The sequence below is a fragment of the Pseudorasbora parva genome, chromosome 12, assembly GCF_024679245.1.
Source record: "Pseudorasbora parva isolate DD20220531a chromosome 12, ASM2467924v1, whole genome shotgun sequence".
Classification (NCBI taxonomy): domain Eukaryota; kingdom Metazoa; phylum Chordata; class Actinopteri; order Cypriniformes; family Gobionidae; genus Pseudorasbora; species Pseudorasbora parva.
In genome coordinates, this window is record NC_090183.1 from 23724702 (window position 1) to 23751511 (window position 26810).

The following is a 26810-nucleotide window of genomic DNA, read 5'->3' on the forward strand; positions in this document are numbered from 1 at the left end:
CAGGCCGATCTGCTGAGGGACCTCGATCAGGGGGAGGGCCTACCCCCTGATGCGATGGCTGAGTTGCGCCGCACCACGGATCTCTCTCTCCGGGCGGCCAAACACACAGCAGTCGCCATCGGACGGTCGATGGCGGCTATGGTCGCCACGGAGAGGCATCTGTGGCTGAACCTGGCGGACATCGGGGGGAAAGAAAAGGCTTTTCTCCTTGATGCCCCGGTCTCGCCCTCTGAGCTTTTCGGCACCTCCGTCGAGGCGGTGGTGGGAAAGTTCAGAGAGGCGAGGGCGCGCTCAGCGGCATATAGAACGTGTATTCCGCTGAGGTCCGGGGCGGCGCCCAGGCAGGAGGGTGTCCCTGGCCCTTCGAGGTCCGAGGATCATCGATTGGGCCAACGCAGCAGCGTAGCCTCTCGGGCGCCCCCTCCGTGGAGGAGTAGGACGCAGAAGAGGCGGGACACCCGCAACAGGAGGAGGGACATCGGGGAGAAGAGCCGCTTCCAGCGCCGGAAGCGGGATGGTGAGTCTCCGCCCCCGAGGGCGCGGAAGTGATGTAAATGTGTCCCCTCCTTTGTTTTTCTGTTATGTTCTTTTCTCTCACCGGGCGCGCTTCACACCAGGCCGCGCGGGCCGATGATGAGCGGATGTGAGACTCTGACGGCCTGCCAGGCCGGTGTGTGCTCTGCCCGCACACAGTGCATTGTCTCTGGGAATAGCGGGATTTCGCGGCCGCCTCCAAAATCGGCCTTGTTTGAGAATGAAGCGCCCCACCCTCAGGTTAGTGCGCCGAAGCATGCATGTTACATGAAGCGATGAGGCACTGAAGACAGCGGGTGAGTCCCCTTTTAGGGCAAACATTCTTCTTTTTAATGCCGTATGTTTGGACTCTATGCTTCCCTGAGGGATATTTTGTCTACAAAAGATGAAGAAAAGTGTAACAGTGGGCCTGTAGTTCCCCGGTAAAGGTGGCTAGAACGATGTTTGGTATAAACACAGTGTGTTTATGTAGGCTGTATGTTTGCTAGTGTAGCAACAGTAGTTTATAAGGCTGTTTCTCTTCTGGATATGTGTAATATGAGCAGTTGAGGCCACCGCACAGGCCGCGGGCATGTAGCGGCGATATAAACTGACGTATGTTCTCCTGGCGAACGTTTTTAGCTGTAGCCACCTCTGGGTAGCGTTGGCACCTCTGCTAGTGAAATATCTAGATGAATTTGTGAGGTTAGGCTAGAGCATGAACTACAGTAAGGTCTGTCCCAGCCCTGTTTAGGGCCGTTGTGTGTGGGATTATCAGACCGATGCTAGTGCATCAAGTTGGCCTAGGCTGTTGATGGGATGACGGTGGCGTCTCGCGGTGGCATATCGCCCTGGCAGTTGCCCCGGGCTCCTGTCGGTAGTCCCGCAGGAGCTTTATATCCCTACCCGGCCTCCCCGCAGTAGGGTCGTCCGGCCAATGCCCACCCCCCTTCTGCATTTGGGGGTTATTATTAATGCATAAAGGTGTGTAGCAGAATGAATCGCGACTCAGCCAGTGGTCGTGGGGACGGGGTAGGCGTCTCTTCGCGGTGCGCAGTTAGACTGGTTTTGCTAGCCCCGCCCCCCAGAGCTAGTGCGGCCGCCACTTCTGGGCGGCCCCCCGGCTTGGTTCAGGAAATGGCCGGTTATGTGTGTGTGTTCAATATCTTTCACTTTTTGCTCTGTGTCTTCTGCTTCACCTTTTAGGCTCGGGTCGAGCTGTACTTCGCAACCATCTGAAAGCATCGGTTGGTAGGATGCTCCCCTGGAGTCGAAACACTGTCACGGCTGATGCCCTTGCGCGGACGGCGGACCGCTGGCCGACCAGACGGCCGCCCTGGAGGCAGGTGGCGTAAGTTGTACTCCCCTCGCTTTAGAGGGTTCAAGGCGCTTTATGCTGAGTGCACTGCTGTGGGCATTGTGTTTTAGGTCCACGCTGGTAGGCGCTGCCTGAGAGACTGCGCCGTCGCAGAAGGCTGCTATGGGCCGCTGGGGCGGACCGACTATAGAAGGCTGGCTGGCGGGGGACGCCAGCCGAGGCAGTCCGGGCAGTTAACTCTGGGTCAGGTGGTAGGCCTCAGTAGGCCTCCCTGCGGGTGAGTTCCGACGTCGTGGCCCATGTGAGCGGGGAGGGTTCTCCCCAACGATGTCGGTTGCAGTAGAAACCTCGTCATAAGTAGGCCCCTAACGGCCTCCCTGGGGATGAGTCCCCAGGTAGTGACTGGATACCCAGTCCTCATCAGCCAGCAGACAGCCACTGTCAGCCCGACTTTAAGGGCTCGCTGAGTTTCAGCACGCCTCACATGGCGTCCCCTGAGGGGGTGACCTAGGGTTCCGACCATTGGTTGACAGGATCTAGGCCGCTTGAGGCCGCCTGTAGGGTGAGCCCCGGTTCCCAGGTCTTGCAACATTGTGCGCGGGTGCTAGCCAGGTGGCTAGCATAGTCTGCTATCAGGGACGGGCCGCTTCAGGCCGTCCTATGGTCGTTTCCCGGCCCTGCGGGGTTTCCGGTGGGATTTGCCATCGGATAAGCACCGTATGTCACCAATCTAATAGGGAACTGCCATTCGGCAATAGGCCTCTCCGGGCCGCCCTAAAAAGACCGGACTGTACGTAGGCATCAAACAGGCCTCCCTGGAGGCGAGCCCCGGGAACACAACAGCTCCCAACAGTTTGCACGTTGGCTGACAGGAAGTAGGCCGCTCTAGGCCGCCTGAGGGTGAGCCCCCGAGCTGGGACGCTCGGTAGGCCAGTGTATTATGCGGTCAGGCCTCTTTTGGCCTTTTTGGGAGGGATTCCCGGGCCAGGTCTCGGTGACAAGCTAGCTATTAGCATGGGTGGCTTCTGGCGCTATAGCCTCATGAGCCCCCTGAGGAACCAGTAAAGCCACCTGCCTGCAGGCCGCCTGAGGGTGAGCCCCGAGCTGGGACGCTCGTTAAGCCAGTGTATTATGCTGTCAGGCCTCTTTGGGCCTTTTTGGGAGAGGATTCCTGGACCAAGGTCTCGGTGACACGCTAGCCATTAGCGTGGGTGGCTTCTGGCGTTATAGCCTCATGAGCCCCCTGAGGAACCAGTAAAGCCACCTTCCTGCGGCTTTTAACAGCAAACAGCTAACACTAACGGTGCTGGGTGGAGGCGCCTCATGGCCTCCCTGGAGGGGAAACGGTTCCTTGGAACAGGAACGTATAACTGGCTTTGGGCTGACAGCTAGCGGCTGCCCGCCGGTGGGTCCCGGCCTGCGCCGGTATAACTCAAGGGCGGGCTTATGCCCTAGCACAACGAGACTCCGTTTCTGCTGCGCAGTCCCTTCAGGACAGGGACTGGCTAGCCTACAGCATGGGTTACCTACCAAGCTGGCTTAAGAGCTCCCCTCATTGAGGGTCGTCTGCGAGCTTACGGCCGCTTGAGTCTGATCAGACGGGCAGGCCCCCCTCGGGGCCTCCCGGGTAGATCAGTCCATAGGCCTTTTTTAGGCCTCCTGAGCACCCCTGTAATAAATGTGCTCAGTAGATCCTAGGATCGAGCAGAAGAGATTCCCCTCGATGGCAAGGGTAAGAAGCGCTAAGCTGAGTACTGCTCTCCAGGATTCCCGTCTCCGAGTTCCGGTCTGAGGAGGACACTGCCACTTTGCAGTCCCTCAGTCTGGATGCTCATAAGTAGAGCGATGTCCGGAGGCTCTGTTTTGACAGACAGGGTTGGCCAAGCTGGGGTGTCCCACAGAAGTGATGCCAGGTGAGGCCTCCCTGGTGGCATTCGGTGAAGGGTTTCCCGAATTAGTGACGGCTGGTGGCGCCCTCGGGTCCCCTAGCCACATTCCCTTAAGGGACTCCTTCCTTCGAAAGTAGTAGGTCCCAGGCCCTCGAGCAAGCCGAGAGTAGGAAACCTCAGTTAAAACTTGTTTAGGTTCTCTCTTAGGCATATAGCTTGGGCTATGACCGTAGGGAATGATGTCACTGGCAGCCTGTGTGGCTAGAGGGGGAGTGGTTCAGACTTTCCGCGAACACTCGTCCAGGCAGTTCTCACTGCCAGTAAGGGGCGTGCACTCCCCTCAGCATGGCGGCGTGGGTATATCGTTCCCCGTAGCGTCAGCTGACGCAGCGCGAGTTCCCTTTCGAAAGGGAACGTCCCCGGTTACGTATGTAACCTTAGTTCCCTGAGAACAGGGAACGAGACGCTGCGTCACATGGCCATGCTTCAAGGTGTGCCTGCCCACAGTCCCTTCAGACGAAGCGGATGTTGTCATGTTGGCACGGTGCCTTTTTATACTTCCTGGTCGCACGGTGATGACATCACCAGCTGCCGACGGTCAGTAGGATTGTGATTTGATAGCGATTTCAGACACCTGTCACGCTGAAGGCGTTCCCCGTAGCGTCAGCTGACGCAGCGTCTCGTTCCCTGTTCTCAGGGAACTAAGGTTACATACGTAACCGGGGACGTTTTCTGGACCTGGTGTCTATAAAAGTTTTTCTTTGACTAAAAAGGAAGTTTTCAGCTCTGAAACTTACAGGATAATATAATATTACCATGACCTTAAAAGCTCAAGGGAAAGTTGGATTTCTTAATTCATCACCCCTTTAACTCAAGAACTGGACGATTTCGAACAAATGAGTGTCCTACTAAGAATGTGAACCACAACACAACAAAATAGAGCAATCTAGAGATGAAAGTAAGATGAATTTGTCCAGACAACACATTTTTGGTGTTTTCAAAATACGAAATGCAGAACAGTAAAAATAAGGAGGCGTAATTTATTTCAGCCTCCGGATCTGATTCTGGATCATGTATTAGCTGAGATCCATAGCCATGGGTTTCTCCACGCTTGAGGATGTCACCGTTTTGTGCGCTCATCCTTTGATATCCATAATAAAGGCTAGATGTCTCGTGCGCGCTGTTGGCCAATGGAGGTCGCCGTCCGCAACTTGCGGCCATCTTGTCACAGGCAGCTCGCTCACTCGTAACAGTGTGTTTTAATGGTGCATGTACTTTTAAATAGCCATAACTTGCTCAATTTTCAACCGATTTCCAAACTGTTTAGTTTGTTATAAACGTCAGAGATGTAGTTATGACACTACATATTTATGAATTATTATAACCATGGACTTCAATATGAAAGTAACATTGAACAGAACAGACAGATGCAATAAAATAGGTATTTATGTTAAATCAATATATAGGCTACTAAAACTGTGTACCGAATTGCACATGATAAATTAATTATTATATATATATATATATATATATATATATATATATATATATATATATATATATATATATATATATATATATATATATATATATACTTTTATAATAAAAATATCACTATTATAATAAAATAATTCATATTTTAAAAAAAATTAACAAAAAAAAAACCATGCAAACTAAGTTTCATTATTGAAACTTATATTATTATTCATAAAATCATTATTGGTGTCAATAAAACCTATATAATTGAACAGCTCGATTGTGGTCTCAGCCTTGATAACGTGCACGTAAGTTATAGCCGTGATACACAAGCTGCACGATTAAGTCGTTTATCTAAACGAAAAGCTGCAATTTCAACGTGTTAAAGCACCCAGATTTGTAGCCATGTTAATAACGTTTGTAAGAAACCAAACCATTTGTAAATCCATCAAGATTTCAGCAAGAGACAAGTATTTATGTTCGTACAGATCACTCATCTTACATCAGGTTCCACAGAGCCCGACAGAAAGCTTGCCTGTGACAAGATGGCCGCCGGTGATGACGATGCTGACTCCGCCGTAAGACATCTAGCCTTTCATCTCGCACCAGGTGTGTTCGACATCGGCTGCGGCTGGATGGATGCGATCGGCGAGAGTAGCCGAGTGCAGGCGGGGAGGAGCTGCAAACAGAGACGTGAAGCCGGACACTTTCTGCTTCCCGTGGTGACGCTTGCACTGCATTTGCAAACTTTATCACAGCTGAAGTTAAATAAATACAATATTTCTCAAATACACAGATGTTTCAAATGACATTTTCATTCAATACTTTATGTACTGTTTAATAAAGCGTCTATTTGGACAAGATTAATGTTCAACATATAAACATACACTATCAATGAAGTGTTGTCAACGGTTTTTATCAGTTTTAGTTTGATAAACATGATGATATAACATCACAGCTACGTGAAAAGAGGTTTTACTGTTATAAATAAATGATTTTTGAGCATTAGCATAACGTAAGGTTTTAGAATAAACACGAAACGCACGTGTTCGCTGTCATGCGGTGAATCGGCCAATCATGGATCAGCTGTGTCGTCATCAGAGCTCTTGCATCCACCTGCAGTCCTCCTTGAGAATCTGCAGCGGCTGCATCAGCCGGCTGCTCTCGAATCGCTCTCGCGGTACTTTGTTGACATACGTCACAGTCACGTGATGTCGGCGCTGTCTCAAGTCGGACAACATTTCTAACCGGCATGCACTGCTTCAAGTCAGCCGCCGGTCGGTCTGCGCATCGCTAGGTGAAGTCGAACAAGCCTTTTATTATGGATATCTATGCGCTCGTCATTCTTTAGCTCCGCCCACACGATAAAGCCTCCAGGCGCTCGGTTTTTTCCAGAAAGACTCGGTACAGCCTATATTTCTTTTATGAATATAATAAAACTAAAGACTTTTCGGAGATATGAAGGATGCAATACTACTCTATAGGTACTCAAGATTGACATGAGATTGACTGAAACTGAGTGTCCCCCCCCCCCCCCCCCCAACAAAAAAAAAATTACTCCGCACCAGTGGTGGGCGCAAGTGGGAATGTCTATACTTATAATTACTTTTGTTTTATACAAACTATTCAATCAACTATCACAAACTATGCATCACTTGAAAGCTAAAGCACTAAAGATTTATGTTCTGAACTCGTTTTTGCAATAAATACACCAGAGAGGAAAGGGTTAAAGGGAATTCTGAAGCAGGAGCTATTTAAACATTAGCATAATAAACAAGGTAACGTTAACTTACTCATCTTTCATCTCCTATTGTGCAGATCAGATCGGATGAATCCACGAAACAACAGCATACATGTCTGTGTAAGTTAAGAGTCCACTCTTTAAAATGCATCCCACTTTTTAAAACAACGAAAAAATAAGGATGAAAACAAAAAAAAATCCTCCGTTGTTTGCTTGAGCGGTTTGAGTTAGAGTAATCAATTGTGTCCATTTTCAATGAAATATCGATTCAAATCATTATTCTGACGATCTTCCCTGTAGCCTACGTTGGACTGTTCCTGTCATATTTAACCCTCCCGGGTCACTCTCCTTCAATCACAGGCTCTCTGATGACACATGATATGAAGGGAGCGTGTTACTGGCTGTTAAAGCTGTCAGTCAACAGCATGGTTTTCGTTGAATAAAGCAAGTCAATAGGCTTGTTTGAGATGCGCCTTGCCTCGCCTGAAAAAAAGGCGAGACTAGGCGGCTGCAGTGAGGGGAGGAGTGAAAAAAGTGCAGGCAAGCCGGACAGTTCTCTCTTCTCGTAGTGGATCAGACACCTGCGAGATCAGTTGCGGATATTGCGGGATTCACACTCGTGCGCTCTGTTGCTGATAAACTGGATGTAATTTAAGTTCTGTTGCTTTTATATGAAAATAAATATTATGAACAAGACACCCAAAGTTTTTGTTATTTATTTCCATTCGAAAGGCCTGTTTATCAAGCATTTTTACTTTAATTACACACGTTTTATATTTTTATTAATATGACAACAATCACATAACCAACAGAGAGATCGCACTCTCCGAGAGTTTGAGAATATTCACACATAATTTATACACATAAAAACATGATATCAGAGTTTTAAAATCAAATATTTTAAAAAAAAGAACCATACATCACGGTTGTTTAAACCAATCCGGTTGTTAAGGCTGACGTCACGCGGCAGCGCTTCCGGGTCCAAACGCTCTATCTTATACCACAAGAAAAACTACAAACGGTGCTAATATTCACACACAATGTGGTGTGATACTACAAAAAAAGCTATAATCATAACCTTTTTCTCCATACCAAAATTCTAGATGGCCAGACAGTGATTCATCTTTTTTAAATCGTTAAAATATTAATGTATGTGACGCTGTGAGCACAGAGACTGTTGTGTAGACTGTAAGTATTTAAAATGTTAAACTTTTTTAAACGTTTGATGTTTAATATGAATAAATCGCACTCATAAACGGGCGTCAATGGCATTCTCAAGTGAAACGAGTTGAGGCTTGGACCCAGAAATGGCGTTCCTTACGTCACGACTTAACAAGCGGATAAGCATTAAGCTGTGTCGTCAGCAAGTCGTTTCCCATCATGCTTTTGCTCAGCGCAGTCGGTGGCGAGCAAGGGGGTAATCTAGCGCTCGGAAAGTGTTCCACCCCTAGGGGCTGCCATTGCTAACCAAGCCATCACCTGCTGTTAGCATCCCATTGACTCCCATTCATTTTTGAGTCACTTTGACAGTTAATAACTTTACATCTGAGATGTTTAAAGACTCCATTTGTCCATTGTTTATTTCTAAAGAAACACGACAATGCATAAAAGGCTCCGTTACCTTATATCTTACACTATCGCCCCGCAGAAGCTGTTTTTGTAAAAATAGGCTAACGATTGCGTCATTACCAACGCGACTCTGTCGCACAGTTGAGAAATTACCGTATAGACCTGAGGAGACGCTCGCAGGCAATCTTTTACTGTCTATGAGACAGTCGGGGGCACGTGGAGACATAAAGTCTGATAAAGTCAAGGGGGAAGAATGGGGAGAAGCCCATAGTGAGCCAAAAGCAACGGGAGAAAATATTTAAACAACGTGATTCAGCTTTCACTTTCCACAACTACTAGAAGACCTACAGCTGTCAGACAGGAGGCTCACGTCACATCTACGTCCTCAAGCTCAGTCTGAACCTGCGCAGTTCGCTCAGCCATCAGGAAGTGAGTGCCCCTAGGTTGACTTCATTATTTCGCCGTAGACGTCAATGGGGTCGCTGTGTCCATTTCTTTTACTGTCTATGGTGGCGAGCAACTGCTCTCGACTGCAGAATCCGACACGTCCGCCTCGCCATCGCGAGAGATTTTTGACATACGTCAGCATGACATTAGAGCAAGGCGGACCGCCCTCCGACACATTTCTAACCGGCATGCATCTCGCGCTGATCACCGGTGATCGATTCTGCGCAGATTTTGCTCATCTCAAACAAGCCGAATATAGGCCTACTTCATGCTTACCGTCTCCATGGCACCAGCTCTGCCAGTTTTAGTGCACACGACCAGACTCTATGACAGACTGTTTTTATTAATTCAATTTTTTTTTTTTACACTTTTAAATTCTGTAAATAGTTGCTTTAGTTCTTCAGAGACTGTAAAGGCATTATAATTTGCAGTTTATTGCAGATTTACTTGAATAAAAAAATACTTACAGAAGCTACATTTTTTGAGAGAATCATCCTCAAATTTGAGTCAAAACATGATCAGACATTCAGCTTTATATTTAGATTATTTTCAGGATCTCAACATTAAAATCTCATAGACCTACATTTTTCCCTAAGAAAAAAAAAGAGTCACTTACATGCATATTTCCTCTTGTTTTACTCTGTTCCTATACTATTTTTTAGTTATTATTACTCTTAGGTAACAATATATAACTGCCATGTACCACAACCAACATAATAAAATATGTTCACGGATAAAACTGAACAAGCTTTTAGTCCCACTCATTATACATTTACTTTGAAAGTGTCACAGAACATGCAAAAAGCAATGTAATAATATCATTTTTCAAAAATGTGGCCGCCGGCAGGTTTTTCCAATGAGCCTGTGTTGGTATTTTGTGTAGTATTGGACTGAATACTAAGCTTTGTCCAAAAAAAAAGATTCTTTCTGTTTGCTGGGATTTTCTTAAGTCTTATCTAAACTTACCCATCAGCCTTGTTTTAGCATTCTTATGCCAGTACATACATTCATAGTGTCGAGTATTAATCTAAGTCAATAGCCTAAAGCCATGGCTCTGTGTATAGTTGAATCTTGAACAAGCCTCTGCAGTTCCAAACCACGAACAGTTACAAATCAAAACATGGTCATGTTCAAGTACCACAGTTAGGGTAAATAAAGACAAATTCGCTTTAGATGAGGCAAGAAGAGCTCGGTTTACCTCAAACCAAGACTCACCATCTCACAAAACAGAGTCAGCAGGCTTTTGGCTCCTTCCTTCCGTATGAATGCAAATAGAGTTATCTAATTTATCAAACATGTATAGCGCCGACATCTTCCAGTCTCCCCTGCGCTATCTCAATATTTGCCAGAGCACCTTATAAAACCTGTCATTAGTTAGTGTTCACCTTAAATCCTGTAGTATATTTACACTACTCCATCCTTCAGAACATGCTTCATAACTGTCCTCTGAGGTAGGGCAAACGCTCTGTCGGGGTGGGTGAGGGGGTCCGGGACAAAGCTTATAGTTAAACACACGTAATTTCATACAGCCATTAATCACAGAAAGGCGGTTGCCGGGGGAACTGCTGCCTCAGGGACGATGCGCTCATGCTCACCGCTGGTGGTCCTGTCGACAGACCTACCGGACACATCAAACCTCAAGTGCCAGGGGTCGCACCTCAGGTGGTAACCCAGAAACAAGGAGCGAGAGAGATGCAGATCTGTTTTTCATTGATGTTGTTTCTGGACTGAGAGAAAGAAGTCTGCGGGCATGCTGTATGCTGCCAGCTCTTTGCGGTTCTATTACTACAACTACTACTAAATTGAATTTAATCTATACATATGAATATCAAATGCAGTCAGTCTTAGTTTGATTGGATATGCAAAGTTCAAAAAGTGCTGAAATTTCAGTTTTTGGAGCTAGCCATATTTCATGCTCAATATTCACTTACAAGAAGTATGGTAAGTATATATATATATATGGTAACACTTTAGTATGGGGGACACATAAACACATATTTATTAACTATGATTTTGCCTCAGTAAACTCCTAATTACTGCTTATTAATAGTTAGTATGGTAGTTGTGGCTAGGTAAGGGATGTAGAATATGATCATGCACAATAAGGCATTCATGTTCTTTATAAGTGTTAATAAACAGCTATAAACCCTATATGAAAATACATAAATACATATAAAAATACATAAACACTAACGCTTATGTAAAAATACATAAACACTATATATGTACACCTTTTCGGTTGTTTACGGTTTGTTTTATTTCATTTTTTTTTTAAATTTGCATGATTTTTCAAGATTGCCCTTAAAAGCAACATCAAAGAATAACAATAACTTTTCTAAAACAGAACATCTGCTTAAAGCTTCAGTACATAAAGTGGCAATAAAAATCTGCGTACTGTTGACTTGATCAAAGAAAAATATTATAAGAATTTGCAAAGAAAACATTAAGCCAAAAGTACTATTATTTTTAATAATGTTTTTACTAAATAATAGCACTGTATCGGGGACTCGAGACCTCAGACATTAAACATATAATAATTAAATAAGTAAACTGAATTTCAACTAAGCTTAATTGTATCATGGTTGGATTGTAAACTGTGCCAGCATATGATTTTTTTTTTTACATCACACTAGAACTACACCACATTTGAACAATCCTTTCTCTCTCTATCTTTCTCTGCTCATTTCCTTTTTGTCTTCACTGTATGTTTGGTTTGGCTAAGAACCCAGCCCAAACACTTGCCCTCCACACAGGAACCACCCTAAGCTGAGGTCATCAATTCAGAACCTATACCCTGGCAACAGTGTTTAAGTCAGGAAAGAGAATACATGTCAAGAGAAACGGTCGTGCCGAGCAGTGCACATGGAATGTGTCAGTGTTTCTACACTGTTTACAGCTCTGTTTATGATCTGTGTTAACAGTGTACTGACACTTTAACTGGCTTCAAAACAGCCGCCAGCACGAGGGCCATGAATCTAGAGCGGCAGCAGACCTGCGTTTCACCTCATAAGGAAAGAGTAGGAAATACCTCCTTCCAGACGCTGTCATCTATGCAGTTGTTTGTGTTTACAAAAATATTTGTATTTCTGATTTCTATTATGTGCTCTCATGCCTGTTCTGTTTTGTTTTTATGGTTGATGTTGGCTAAGAGATCTCACTTGTAAAAGAGTAAAATAATAATAGCACTAGTGACCCTGGAGCACATAATCAGTCGCACGGGTATATTTGTGGCAATATATAGTATGTTAAGATCATGTTCCATGAAGATAATAAGATAATAAGTAAATTTCCTACCGTAAATGTGTAAAAATATATTATTAGTAGTAAAATGTATTGACAAGGATTTAATTTGGACAACTTTAATGGAACTGTATGTAAGAAATGTATTTCAATTAATCATAAAATGGCCCTGATATATTACTAGACATTAAGAAATTATGTTAATTTCAAATACTTATATCACTGACAACAGTAGTCCAGGCAGGATATTATCATTTAAAAGTTGTTGTTGCAGCCCTCAACTGATGTTGATGTTGACATGTTGTGTTTTGGCCTGAAGCTCCGCCCTCCACCTATCTACCAATCACAAAGTCAGTAGTGTTTCGGCATCCGGGTTGCCAGATCTGCACTAGTTACCACAGCTGCAGATCTACAAACGTTCCTGCTGATCCTGCAGCATATCTGGCAACCTCGAGTCAGGGGGGAGGGGGAGAGGGGAACACATGCAGTACCAGTTTTGGCCACAATCTTACATACACTTCTTTTAAAGACTTCTTGTGACTTAGACCCTTATGACTGGATTTGTGTTCCAGGATCATGTTACCAAATTGTGTTATTTTCTCATCTTTATTCTTAAGTGCATCAAACCTAAACCTAGAAAAGTTCATAGAGGACAGTTAAAATGTGTTTGAGGATTTTCTCTCTCCTTCTCTCTCTCTCAAGAAATTAAAATTCAGCAAGGACTGATGTAATTGATTAGTGACTATTAGTAATTACATAATCACAGTTGTCCACAAAACACTTAGACAGCACAACAGGTTTCAATATTGATAATAATAAAAACGTTACTTAAGCAAAATATTAGAAATATTTCTGAAAGATCATGTAACTTTGAAGACTGGAGTAATAATAATGAAAATTCAGCTTTTCCTGACACAGCAAATAAATTACATTTGAATTTTTATTCAAATTACATTTATTCAAATTACATCTGAATAAATGACTATACGTTTACATTATACTAAATTATAATATTATTTTACAATATTACTGTATTACTAATACTACTACAATATTTCTGCTGTATATTTTTTTTTTTTATCAGTAAAGCACATTGCCTTTGCTAGATTTACAGTACACAAGAATTTGGTTTTAGACAGAAGTACAGATGTTTGTCATAAGCTTTTCACTCTTACTCTATTCAACTGTTTCATCCCCAACTGTAATCTTAGCAGTACATTCTCTTGGCAGACTAATCGGAAAATATCCGGCTGATGTTTATTTTGGCAGAGTGTGGTGATAGAGCTGAGAAACTCTTTCTTGTGCGTACATGTAACCTGTTAGGATCTGTCATTGATTTTGTTCTACAGTGTGACAGGTCTATAGTGACAGAGTGTGAAGTACATATATGAAATAAATGACATAATAAAACCTAAATAAGTATATATATATATATATATATATATATATATATATATATATATATATATATATATATATATATTCCCAATAACCATAAAAGACAAAATTTTACAGTCTCCATCTGTAAAAAAGTAAAACAAGTATTGCTTCGTGCCAAAAAGAAAAATTGCTAAATTGCTCACAATCATCTGTCTCACTGAATCTTCATAACATCCCTCATTTATTCCTGTGTTTTGCCAAACCACAGCTGAGAGAGGTTGACACAAGCTTTCACCATGGAATAAAAGGCTCAATTAATTCATTTAGTCGTTTCTTCGCCTCGAGGCCCAGACATCAATAGGCGAGCAGACAATCCTCTTCTGTGCCTACTATAAACAATGCCGGCTGGCGCTGACTGAGGAAACAGGTATCAACAAGGGTGAGTCTAAACAGCACTGCAGCACTGTGATTTAAGAGAGGTGTTAATGCCATCAAGAGTGAAGTCAACTGTGTCTTACCCTAAAGGCTCACGCAGAAACAGCCAATAAATTACACAATTGTATGATATATGAGAGAGCTATTCTTATAGTGCTGAAATTCACAGCCAATGAGTGAGTCTGTGAACTTGTAACAATAAGCTAGAAATTAATAAGACACTCCTAAGACAAAACAAAATGCCATGGTTGCAATTATCTTATTAAATCAATACTGTAAAAAGGTGGTTATGTTGAGGTGTAATCTAGCGGTTAGTACATCTGTTCCCACATGTGATGCTTAAGCAGGCACTGCAAGGTATATTCTCCATCCTATTCCTCCCTCTTCTCCTCACCCAAAAATATAGATTTGGCAAAAGTAATATAAAAATAATTGTTGAGGTCATCAATGCTCAAATTTGACCTGAACCCATGAAACGTGTCACCATAAAATGACTTAAAAATTCTCATTTTTTAATGGAATATTTCTGCATTTATTATAAATGACTGATGCACATCAATATTTTTCAAAATTTTATTGATTGTTCATTTAAATTTATTGATTGTGCCCTCATAATCGTTAAAGGGGACCTTAGTATATCCATAAACAGTCCTGTATTGGGGACCATCTAGAATATTTGTTGGTTAACTTCTTCAAGCTAGATTCAGAAATGTCACAGCCCTTACCATGACAGCAAGTTTCAACACACTACTAACACAACTCAACCAGACCTCACGGCCTTTTTTGCGAATGTTTTATGTGGAAATTATTTAAATGCATCACTGTGAACGTAGCGTGTTGCCAGATTCTAATTGTCTGATGATGACGCTCAGCCATGGCTGGGGTGTGACAGCCTGATGCTGCGTCTTGTTCCCCTTTCAGGGAACTGGGTTATATGACGCTATGGGAATTTATGCTGCCTTCATGTTATTGGAATTATTGTAAATACTAGTTTCCTAGTTAAAAAGTTGGACATGAATGCCTTTTCAAGTCAAAATTTGAATGCGATGAGCTCGTAATCCAGACTTCAGATGAGGGAATTAGGAAATTTACAATAGCACGTGAAGGCCGCACTAATATCAACGTCACCACTGGACAATGCCTGCCCCATGAGGGTATGTTTTTGCATAGACAGTTGATGAGCGGATCAGCCCTGAAGTGCAGACTATAAAACCTGATGAATGTGTGTGGAGAGGACCATCCTGCCACAGCACAAACATCTTTCAAGGGTGCACCCCTAGCGAATAGATGATGCAACACTCCTAGTCAAGTGAGCCCCAACCCCTAAAGGTGAACCCTCTCCGGCCTTCTCATAGGAGAGGGAGATTGTGTCAGTGATCCAATGTGAGAAACTGAGGTGCTCTCTATGCAGAACAACACATGATAGCCCCTTCAGGTGTGGGAGGAAATGTTTCAGAGCTAAAAACACTGCTCTCATTTCTAGGCAATTTATGTGCCAATGAAGATGGACGTTCGCCCAAAGGCAAATGGCTCTCGATGGCAACATGCCCCAAGAGCCTGGCCTTTGTTTAGGAACCGTTGGCCCCTCCAAAGTCGTATAGAGCATGTAGCTCACAGCACGCGACTCTTACGACCCTGGAAGGATGGCTCAGAGGATGGAATCCCCCAGATCTTGAGCCAAAACTGGCATGGTCTCATGTGCAGTAGGCCTAGCGGAAAGATGTTGGCAGCTGCCACTAAGAGACCTAACTACCTATGAACTTATAAGACTGAGAGCTCTTGACCTAGCTTGATATCTTTAATATCACTTCAATTCTACACATGCAGGAGATGGATGTCCCTACACTGAATCGACTCGAATTGAGTCGAATCCCAAAAAGGTTCTCTGAGCTGGAGAAAGTGCACTCTTTTTGGAGTTCAATCTCAACACCTCCTTCTTCATGTAGGCTGGGGTTTTTAATTGATTTGTTGCATCTTGTAGTCGCGTCGCGTATGGTGTGGACAGACAAGTTGCTTTTCGCTGGAATCTTATCGCGTCGCGTGTAGTTAGGACACGGTGTTATGGAGATAGAACTTGTCGCAATGTGTTCTGTCAGCCCCCTCGAGGACTGACCCCGCATATTTCACACCCGTGCAGATTACACACACGTCGTGTGAGTCATCATGGTAAATGGACTGCATTTATATAGCGCTTTTATCCAAAGCGCTTTACAAATTCTCCTCACATTCACCCATTCACAGACGGCGATGTCAGCCATGTAAGGCGCCATCCAGCTCGTCGGGAGCAGCTGGGGTTAGGTGTCTTGCTCATGGACACTTCGACACTTGGTCAGGTGGAACCGGGGATTGAACCACCAACCTTCTGGTTTGTAGACAACCTACATGAACCACTGAGCACTGCCACCCATCATCATCCGAGATGTATTGTGGGCACGGCATCACACATCTGTACTTTTTTCCTGACATGGTGGAATCTAACTCCTATCTTTGCCAAGCACACACACAAAGCAGCAAACACATGCTCACATATGCGGCTTATGAAGACAAACATGATGGCGACATGCTGATATGACATCTATTTTTGTTTTCAGTGATACTACACTACAACTACATTGTTGTGTTGTGCTTCAGACACTGGCTTACCGTAATGTGCCCATAGCAACAAGCCATCACGCAGCGTTGAGTTCCACTCGAAAGGAAAAGTGCTTACTATAGGAAATTACTCCATTTGAAATGGAGTGGACTTAGTGCTGTAAATTTGAAAACCTTTTTTATGTTCAAACAGCGACATGTAAAAATCATAATAGGACCTTTAAATAAACCTCAAAATGACTACCCCAATCTCCTAAGCAAACTGTTACTCACATGAGATCAAAGCCATTGCAAATCACAATAGTCCAATGATCCAATATTTTCTTGATAGACAAAATCCTATTCCAAACTATATATTTTTTCTAATTTGAGAAGCCGTTTCATTTGACACAATAGGAAAGAAAAGACTATCGCAGATTCTGCTTTTTTTCTTTCTTCTTTTTTATAATTTTAATTAATAAAATGTATAAATATTTTAATAATATTATTATAACTTTTTTTTTTTTTAAACTGACTTAGTATAATTTACCCATATGTGAACGCTATCAGACTTCTAGGCAGGAGTCACTATGTTTGTGTTGTGAGAGTCAGCCAATTTATCCTCAGCTGGTTCCCGTCAGTGATGTGGAGACTGCTTTATTTCTGTATCACACTAACAATGCAGACAATGAGGGATGACATTCCCCATGTTCCTAAGAAACAGCTTTGAATCTGTGAAGTGATAACATGAACCTGCCTGAAATTATAAAATGTAGTCATAATAAGTCATGATAAGTTGTGGAGTGTGTAGGAGAAGCAGTTTGGAGCAGAAGCAACTCAGCTTTCACCAAAAAGAACAAGAGCTCGAAAGAACTCGTCTCCATCTTGAAACTTTCACATTCTCCTTCTTTCAGAAACGAGCTCAAGGTTTCCTCTTCATGGGCTTGTAAAGGGAATCTGTGTTCCATTATGTATCAGACAAGTAATATCAACCAAAAGCCTCAAAAATGAACACTTTGCCTTAGGGAGGCAAAGAAAATCCACTGAGATGCCAATATAAAGTCTTAACCATGCCATTTTGTCTTGTATATAAGTGTGTTCTATATGCAGTGATAATTTTGAAAATGTCCATATGTTTGTGAGATGGCAATATCGTTCCACAAACAAAAGAGAAAAAAGTTGTTTGGTTATTTTTGCGTGACTCTGAATCTCTGAATGACCTTGATTTTATCTACTTCCAACATTTAGCAAAATACAAAAGTCACATTTTGGTATTTACAAATTTAAGGCTTATTTATAATTTCCCAATCTTTGATTCTCAGAAATACAAACCCAGCTGTATTCAACATACTTTAGATAAAATTGGATAGTGGGAAGTGAAATAAAATCAAAAAATAAAACGTTTAAATTCAGTAAGACATCAACGTAGCCATGGATATAATCAGCAAGTTCAAGCATTCTAAATCTTGTGTTAATATTTTTTTTGTCCATGCAGGGATATTTTGCTTCAGATATTTAATCATGTTATGACTAAAATGAGATGCATATCCCCTCAGATTTTCTCATTTTAATGTCCTTTCTAATGTGTTTATCCAATTTTTATTAGGGAAAGTAAAACAAAACTTCTTAAGTGTGTCGGATCGGTGCTCATGACCTTATACACTATCTGTCAGTATTATCAGGTGTTCATAATTAACCAATCAATAAAGTCCAACTCAACTCCATCATAAAATAAAAACAACAGAAAAAATAACACATTGCTCGTCAGAGTTGGAATTGAGTCATGAAAAAAAAATCCTTTAAATGCCAGTCCCAGCAGGCTTCAGCTATTGAAACATGCATGGCTTAATATTCTCTATTCATGAGCCATCGTTCTGCCTGAGATACTTCTATCCTGTCGATATGCACTTTTCATTGGCCTGCAGCTGTCAATGTGTCCTTGCATAACGAGCCAGAACATTGTATTAAACATTTTTGTTCAAGTGCTCTGACCACAGATGTACTTGTGGTAAGATGGGAAGACAGACATTTGGACATTGTTAAACATTGTCAAACTGATGAATAAATAGTTTTGACTCCCATATATAATCAGATGGTGTCCAGTTCCCTCAAAACTTGACAATTACCAGCAATCTAAAGTTAAATCCTACAAAATGACATCAGATATACTTAATAGTATTCTCTCACAAACCGGGCACATGCATTCAATTCAAATGGCGTCACCCTTGAGTTCACTCTAATTTAAAATTAAAACTATCCATGAGTACAAAGAGCAGTAGCATTATCATATTCTTACACATACCATCCCGTGTGCGCGCAATATGTGTGCTAACCCTCATGTTTCCGAGCCTGTGTGTGTGTGTGTGTGTGTGTGTATGGTGGCGTCTAGTTAAACGAGATGCAGATGGCTGGTTTGGGCCTTGTGCGCTGCTGCCTGGCAGGCATCAGGGTGAGTTTGCTGCAGAGTATTCGGCTCTAGAGCCAGGCTCTCCTCTGGAAACATACTTACCCCCCTACAGCAGAGCCTCAGCGTGGGCTTTCCGCCAGCACTGATCTCGCCAGGAGGTCTGGGCCTTCTCAAAAACACACAGCCTGCCCCACAGCCAGCTCAATGCACCCTTATATCTCTGGTTCTCCTGAAGAGGCTGGGCTTGTGCATCATAGTCTTGAGTCCAAATTCTCAAGCATTGTTTTTGATCACCGTTCCTGTCAAAAAAGCTGGCAGCCGCTATGGAGTAACATGAAAGAGCTAATGAGCTCGCTCACTTGCTAGTGGAAAACATTCATGTTGTACAATCACAAACAGGTGGTTGAGAACTTCTAGGTGTTTGTGTCTACAGCATTTGCTATAATTGTTTGATGCATCCGCAAAGGATGAAGACACATTTCAGAGTTCCTCCACAAGAATCACGTGCGTATGAGAAGGTTTGGTTCGCCTGCGCTGTACTAAATAAGCTGAACACCAGTAAACATTGATAAGCGTTCTGGGAAATGCAGTCACCGGTTGGAAAAATGAACTGCTGCATGTCTATTATGGTAATTCATCCCCTTTGAACAGTAGTGAGGTACAATAGTGATGCAGCAGAGCAAAGTGCAAAAGCTCTGTCAGGTTTCTCATCTCACGTCTCACCTTATTTTGCTTGATAGGTGAGACTATTTGATCCATCGGCAGCTTTGAAGATTAGAGAGACGTTGATTTATAAAAGCCATGTGGCAGCTAAAACATTAACTAGAGCCTTTTACTTTTACTGGCATGGACAAATACACAAACACAGAGATTACTGATGGCTGACTGTCTAAGAAATCTGACAAAACATATTTAACACTCTGCTGTATTACTGAATTAAAGGAATTATATATTTTTAAAAAATGTTTAAGCTGTTTATTGAATACAAGAGCTTTAATTTTAATGTTAAGCTTTTCATTGAAAAGGAAAATTCTGGAATCATTTACATTACATTTCTCATTACAAACTTTCAGTTGTTTGTCCATACAATGAAAGTCAATGGGGTCCAAAACTTTCAAGCGACAACGCTCCAGCGATTTAATTCAAGTCTGAGCCCAAACCAAATATGGTAAAGTGTCAATATCAATAAACATCACTTGCATGTCACCTGACTTATTGTAATCATACAAGCACCAATGAGGTTTGTTGCCATATTTGATCTGGTCATGAGTATACATTAGTTGATCAATGATTTAATTTGATTTGAGTTAAGAGTACATCACTACTTAAAGTGATAGTTCACCCAGAAATTCTCATCATTTACTCAACCTCATGTCATTCCAAACCAATAAGATTTTATTCATTTTCAAAACACACGTTTGACCTTACATTTACAATATTTAATTTGCTCTGTGTGTGTCAGTCAATTTTTATATGTTAAATTCAAAGTTAAATTAAATCTTTTCATCATATAAAGTGACCATGTCTCGTCAGAGGACTTGGATTAAACTGCTAACTACATATGGATTTGGTTTATAATCTCTTTATGAACTTTTTGAAACATCAAAGTTTTGGTGGAACTGACATAAGTGAAGGGACAGAAATCTCTTATGTTCATTAAATAGGTTTCATTTGTGAAGATGAAGAAAAGCCTGATGGGTTTTGAATGACATGAGGGTTAGTATAAATGATGTTAGTATAAACAATTTTCATTTTTTGTTTCTGTCTTTTCAACATACAATGTATATAACCACTGGGGTTGTATGGATTACTTTTATGCTACCTTTACGTCCCTTTTGGAACTAAAAACTTTGAACACCCTAATTGTATGGACAAAAACAACCAGAACCATTCTTCAAATATCTTCTTTAGTGTTCCGCAGAAGAAAGCAAATCATACGAGTTTGAAACAACATGTGGACGAGTAAATGATGACAGAAATTAAATTTCTGAGTGAACTATTCCTTTCAATTTAAGACCAAATTGCCAGTACTTTATTTCCTCTAAAACGTGAATAAAATGTCCTTGGAGATTAGCCTGATGGGTCCACTTATTCATGCCTTCAGCATATCAACCTGCACTGTCAGTCAAGAATTTCAGAATCAGGCCCAAGAGAGCTTTAAAACACTTCCAAGTGTGTAGTTAATGTTCAAGGAGATCCTGCGGTAACTATGTGAGACAATCTGTTCGAACTGGCAGAGTCATGTTGTGGTTTGGCATGTGGGAGAGATGTTAGGGACTTAAACTTAACTTTGTGACAGAGAAACAAGCGCATGCGGGAAAGACAAGAGAAACGATTTGGATTCTGACAGCGATATGCTTAACTTCCAACAATAGAGGACAGAGAAACATCCCTGACTCATCCGAAACCACAGTCTGAGATTAAACACGAGCCCTTCTGTCATCAAGATTACATTCCTCTTAAACATTTCCTTCTCTTTACTAAAACATGCACTTTTTTGCTGGTCCGCTCTACGGAGCGAAGCTTAAAAGAAAATCCTCTTCTAAATCTATGCTTTGTCTGACTAAAAAGTCCATAAAACCCAGGAATCCAGCAAGCGCTTTATAGCTTGAATTGAATTCATTTCAATGTGATCAAAACTTTAAATTTTCATAATAGATCAATTTTACAACATGAACACTGTTATTTTCATGTTTACTGTGAAGGTGCTTCAAAACAGTCTGTATAACCTGTATACATAAGATGACTTGATTTAAAAAATATTTGTATTTGTATAATATAACACTAATTTGAATGTTTCCCCCAAGTATGCATGCAGTGACATTCCTTTTTCATATAGTGTGGCCTTTTTCTCCTTATTGTGTATTCCTGACAGGCTTCAGACTTCGGCTCAATGCATTAGAGAATTATACTTCTCAATGGCATTAGCTGATCAATACCCTAAGGCCACATTAACGGGGCACTCAGGGGTTTATACGGTTCCTTTTTCACTGGAGGATCCAATCAGTTAAGTGCAGTTTAAGTGAAACCGAGGTCTCTTTGCAGTCCTAGCTATTGATCGCTATCTATTAAACACTCTCTCTCAACACTATTCAGTGTTTCACTCACTTTAAAACCTCCCTCATTACCTCAAATCGTTCTATACAATATCTATATTCTTAAGATATTTCATAAATGGAATTTCATGGCATCCTTTTGTGAATTTTTCTTTCAGTAAGAGTTCAAGCTAGTACATGATATTAGTTACAAAGACAGTTAGACTGAAATACTTTGCAGAATGCTGGAATTTACAGTAGTGATGAAAGAGGACCAAACCCTCAGTCAGATCATTTACAACATACATTTCAATATTGAAGCTTGGGTAATGAACGGGAGGTGTTTTTTTTATAGGTGTTTGATTGCATTTTGCCCTCACACGCAAAAAGGTTTCCCCTTGGGCTCTGCCCTCGCTCAGAGGTGTCACACGGCTCTTTCTTCTTCCTGTTTAAGCTCTGTTTGCTTTATGGTCGCCCACCCCTTCACTCCTCTCTTTTCACTTCTTCACTCCTTTTCATTCTCTTGCACTCTCTTTTCATTTCGGCACTGGATCTGATGGCACTGCGCTTAGGAAAAACACAGCCGAGGAATGTTCTGCAAAAGCGTCAGCTTGCTGACAGCAAGATGGATGCTGTGAGTGACGATCTTTTGTGCCCCACGCAAGACACACACATGCAGGCCCGGTAAAAATAAAGTGTCAAGGATACAGGGGAGCAATTGTGCGACTAAACGGGTTTGTTTACATTTCTAAAGCGTGGATACATATAGGGCTAACATAGAGAAAGATGAGTCAAAACAGTCATTGAAAACTGGGCAGGTGCACATTTTGCTTCAGAAATGCATGATGGATAATAGATTCCATTATAGGGATGATTCAGATTTGTTTATGCAGGACCATACATTATTTGCATGCATTAAAGTACATCCTTGATCCATACAGACTGCTTAAGTCATTCAGCTATTGAACTGAATTTTTAAGTTTTCACACTGACAGAAAATCAGCACCATATGAAAATGAAGGCTACTAAAGATATAGATTCATTAAACATGTTTACGTAATTTATTAAAATACTATAAATCTTCATGCTTTAAGATGCAGACCGTTTTAACCTAACAGCTTTTTTTCCCCTTTCTGATATATTATTTAACAGTGCAAGCAAAGTGAAATCACAGAAATACAAAAAGGGCATTGTCAATATAAATTGAATTATAAAGGGTGTTTTAAGCTACAGGTGTTATATGCATCTGCTATACCTATAAGTACTTTTTTAATAACCCAGAGAGTAATCTTATCTTTCAGGCTGCTGATAAAGAGACTGCTTTAACAGTGCTTCAGCTTGGTGTAGGCTTAAGAGACAAATCAGTGCAAGTTATGACTGAATTTTGTTCGAAAATTGAAATTGAAATCGAAAATATAAACAAATGTGTTTATAAATTAGTTTCTACATTCATTAAATTAAGCATTATGGTTTTAAGTCTAATTTTTGGCATAAGTAGGCAAAATATTCATGTTCCTTCAGCTAGTTTATCATACACTGATAACCTGTATTACAAATATATATGCATACAAAACATATTTTTACAAATGCTTTGTAAAATATTAATAACAACACTCAGAAATAAATGGTACCCTGTCTACTGTCCCTGTAGTTATTAATATATATGTACACACATTTATTAATATGTGCACCTTTTGCACCAATAATGTTGGTACAAACAAATGTACCTTTGAGGTAGATATGCACTTTTTAGGTACAAAGGTATAACTGTTGAAAGGGTACCGACTCAGTGACAGCTTTTGTACCTTTTAATCTGAGAGTGAATAATTATATGTAAATAAATATTTGGGAATCTAACCAGCACTGCTGATATTTAGGTTATAACTGATAGTTTACACTAACTATATTCGATAGTGTATAGTAATCTGTAAATTAGCCTAGTAAATTAACTAATGTAAATATGTAAATACATCTGTATTTTGTTTGTGATATAACTCGGAATAATTTAAACCTAGTAAAGAAGGTAATATTCCTTAGGCTACTGAAAATGTATTTTAATGACAGTGATAAAAGTGAGTGCACGGGCCAAAACACGAGGCGGGATCATTGGCAGACTTTTATTGCTCTTTAGACAACAAAATGCTGTGTTTGTTTTCTCGCCTTAGTCTCTAAAGACACCTGTTCACTCTTTTATTTTATTTTTATTTTTTATCATTTAATAATATGCGTGCTGATGCGGGTATGCAGATTTCAGATTTTTCTCCTAAGCTAATAGCCTAATAATCACTATAATTATTTAAACATGATTATTATTAGTTTTTATTATATTATTTTCAAAATATATTTATATATTTATTTTTATATACATTTTCGATCGATCCGTATAAGAAACATGAGCCGAACTTATGTTTCTAAAATTCGCTTTAGTGTAAACTTTTATTCAACAGTGCATAAATAAAAAACTATTAAATACAAAAGTTTTGTATAAATCAACTGCAAAAGCCGACCTTAAATTCATTAAACATTCAATAATTATTTTCCTACATTTATTCAAACCTCAAGACATTCGATGCCGAGATTGATAAACATTGGCCATATAAGATCATAATAGACTGCAATCATTTCTATTCGTTTCTATTTATTCCTACAAACCATTAATATTTCAAGTCTTAAAAAATAGAGATTGTTTTTATCTTCATCTGAATCATTGCGCTTTCTCCATAAATCTGTCTCCTATATTGTTATACTGTAATGGTCCCGAAAGTTCCTTTTACTATGCGAAATGTTAGAATTTAAAAAGAAAGCACCCGCATTTTTCACTTGGCAGTCTGGTTTCGAACTCATCTCAAACTAATTGTCGGTGCGTGCGACGAGAGATCAATGTACGATACGCTTTTGGAGAAATAAAAGTTGGACCTACCGACACATTCGTTGGCTTCTCTCGCGGTTGCGCGCTGCCAGGGTCGGTCATAGTGAAACGGTTTGCATCTGTCACACTCCGGTCCGGCTGTATTATGCTTGCACTCGCACACTAGGTTTCCATCCCGGTCTTTGACGCACCGTGACGCGTGTCCATTACACTTACATCTGCCTCCGACCTGCAGGTCTGACACGGCGTAAAAATAGGAATCTCTAGCCAGCTCCGAATCATCCTCATTTTCATCTCCAAAAGTGTGCAGTCGACTGAAAGTCACCTTAATGTCAGTGGCAGTCACCCAGTCCTGAAGTACTGGTGAATTGTCAAAGTCGTGCGCGGAGGGTCGCCCGTCCAGGGTGCTGAACGCGATCAACCCGCCAGAGAGTGGGTGCATGTCGGTGTGAGAATCTGTACAGATGGCCTCTTGCTCGTTTTGCTTAGTGATCGTTGCCTTGCTGGGCTTGTTGTACATCTTTCTACACTGGGTCGAGTAATACTGGAAAGGTACCCAGGACTTGCCGTAGTCCATTGATTTAAAGATAGCCATAGACTCTGGTCGGGGTGAGTAGAACTGCAAACTCACGTAGGTCACTTCGAATTTCTTGCTCAGGGATAATGTTAAAGTGACGTTTTGAGGATACTGGATGTAATTGTCCGACTGCCAGAAGGTGAGATTATGAGGATTGTTCAGGTCGGTTAGGTAAGCAGGTGGGTGATATTTCTTTGGGTCCGACGCGTCGCACGTGTGGCAGTTTCTGTGCTTTTCGTCCCCTTTCTCAGTTACCACACAGTACCGGCTCGGTGTTTTGCCGCAGGTGCTAGACGCGCGCACTTCCTTCCCGAACGCCGCGTTCACGAAATCGGGGATGCATCTTCTGGGGTGACCGTTCTCGTCGTAACACGGATCCGGTGGGGAGGTCTGAGCGGCGAACATGCTCATGCCGTATCCTCCGACAGTCCCGTTGACCACACAGTAAAGAGTCACCAAAGTGACCAAAGCATCTGAGACCCTCAACATCATCACGCGCCTTCCTCAGTCTCTCCTGAGCTGAAACACAGCCGTGTCCTAATGAGAAGATGCGCTCACTGCTTACAGGTATAACAGCCGAAAATCAGTTGACAGTCTGAGCGAGATCAATCCACAGCCGCAAACTAACGTGGATCTGAATCTGACTCCAACACATGGGCAAACTCCTGGATACCTGATCTAAATCACTGCGGAATTTCTCACAGTATTTAGGCAACACTTTCGCAATGAAAGAAAATCGCTGAAGTAATCTCCACACGTTCTCTGTACTGTTCAGCAAAAGCAGAAAAGTCACAAAGCAAACTCAGTTCATGCTGGCTCTCTCTTTTTTCCTTGAGTAATGGACACGCGCTTTCACTTGTCTGGTTCTTGAATCTGTTCTCATGTAGAGGATATAAGAAGATCCCGTTAGTTCTCTCTCTCTCTCTCTCTCTCTCTCTCTCTCTCTCTCTCTCTCTCTCTCTCTCTCTCTCTCTCTCTCTCTCTCTCTCTCTCTGCTCTATGGAGAAAGAGCAGGACGCGTCTTTTACGCAGAGCTTCGAGCTCATTCATCTCCAGCGGTGATCACTCGAGAGAACAACGACATCCACTGGTAGATTATCAATAAAACCAGAACGGACGTTTAATTTGTAATTTAGTTAATACAAATGTTGTAGACATGCACAAAATATACATTTATAAAACATAATTGCACTTTTATTTTTGACATTTTATTGTATATATTATAGAAGTTTGTCTTGTTCGTTTGAATGCTGTTCTGATTGTCCAGCTTAAAATGAGGACTTCGCATTTTTAATAATTTTTATATCAGGTTTGAGATTGATGAAATCCTCTATCACACACAC

At 41.6% G+C, this 26810-nt stretch overlaps 1 protein-coding gene across 2 annotated transcripts in view; it reads right to left on the bottom strand.

The window, feature by feature from the left end:
* ntn1a (netrin 1a) overlaps nt 1–26336 on the bottom strand; it is a 108049-nt gene extending 81713 nt beyond the window's left edge. For both annotated transcript variants that reach the window (XM_067459525.1, XM_067459524.1), the window contains exon 1: nt 24942–26336. In XM_067459525.1, the coding sequence (XP_067315626.1) occupies nt 24942–25959 (1018 nt within the window). In that variant the 5' untranslated portion in view covers nt 25960–26336. The remainder of the gene's footprint in view (nt 1–24941) is intronic.
* Nucleotides 26337–26810: the final 474 nt, after the last annotated feature.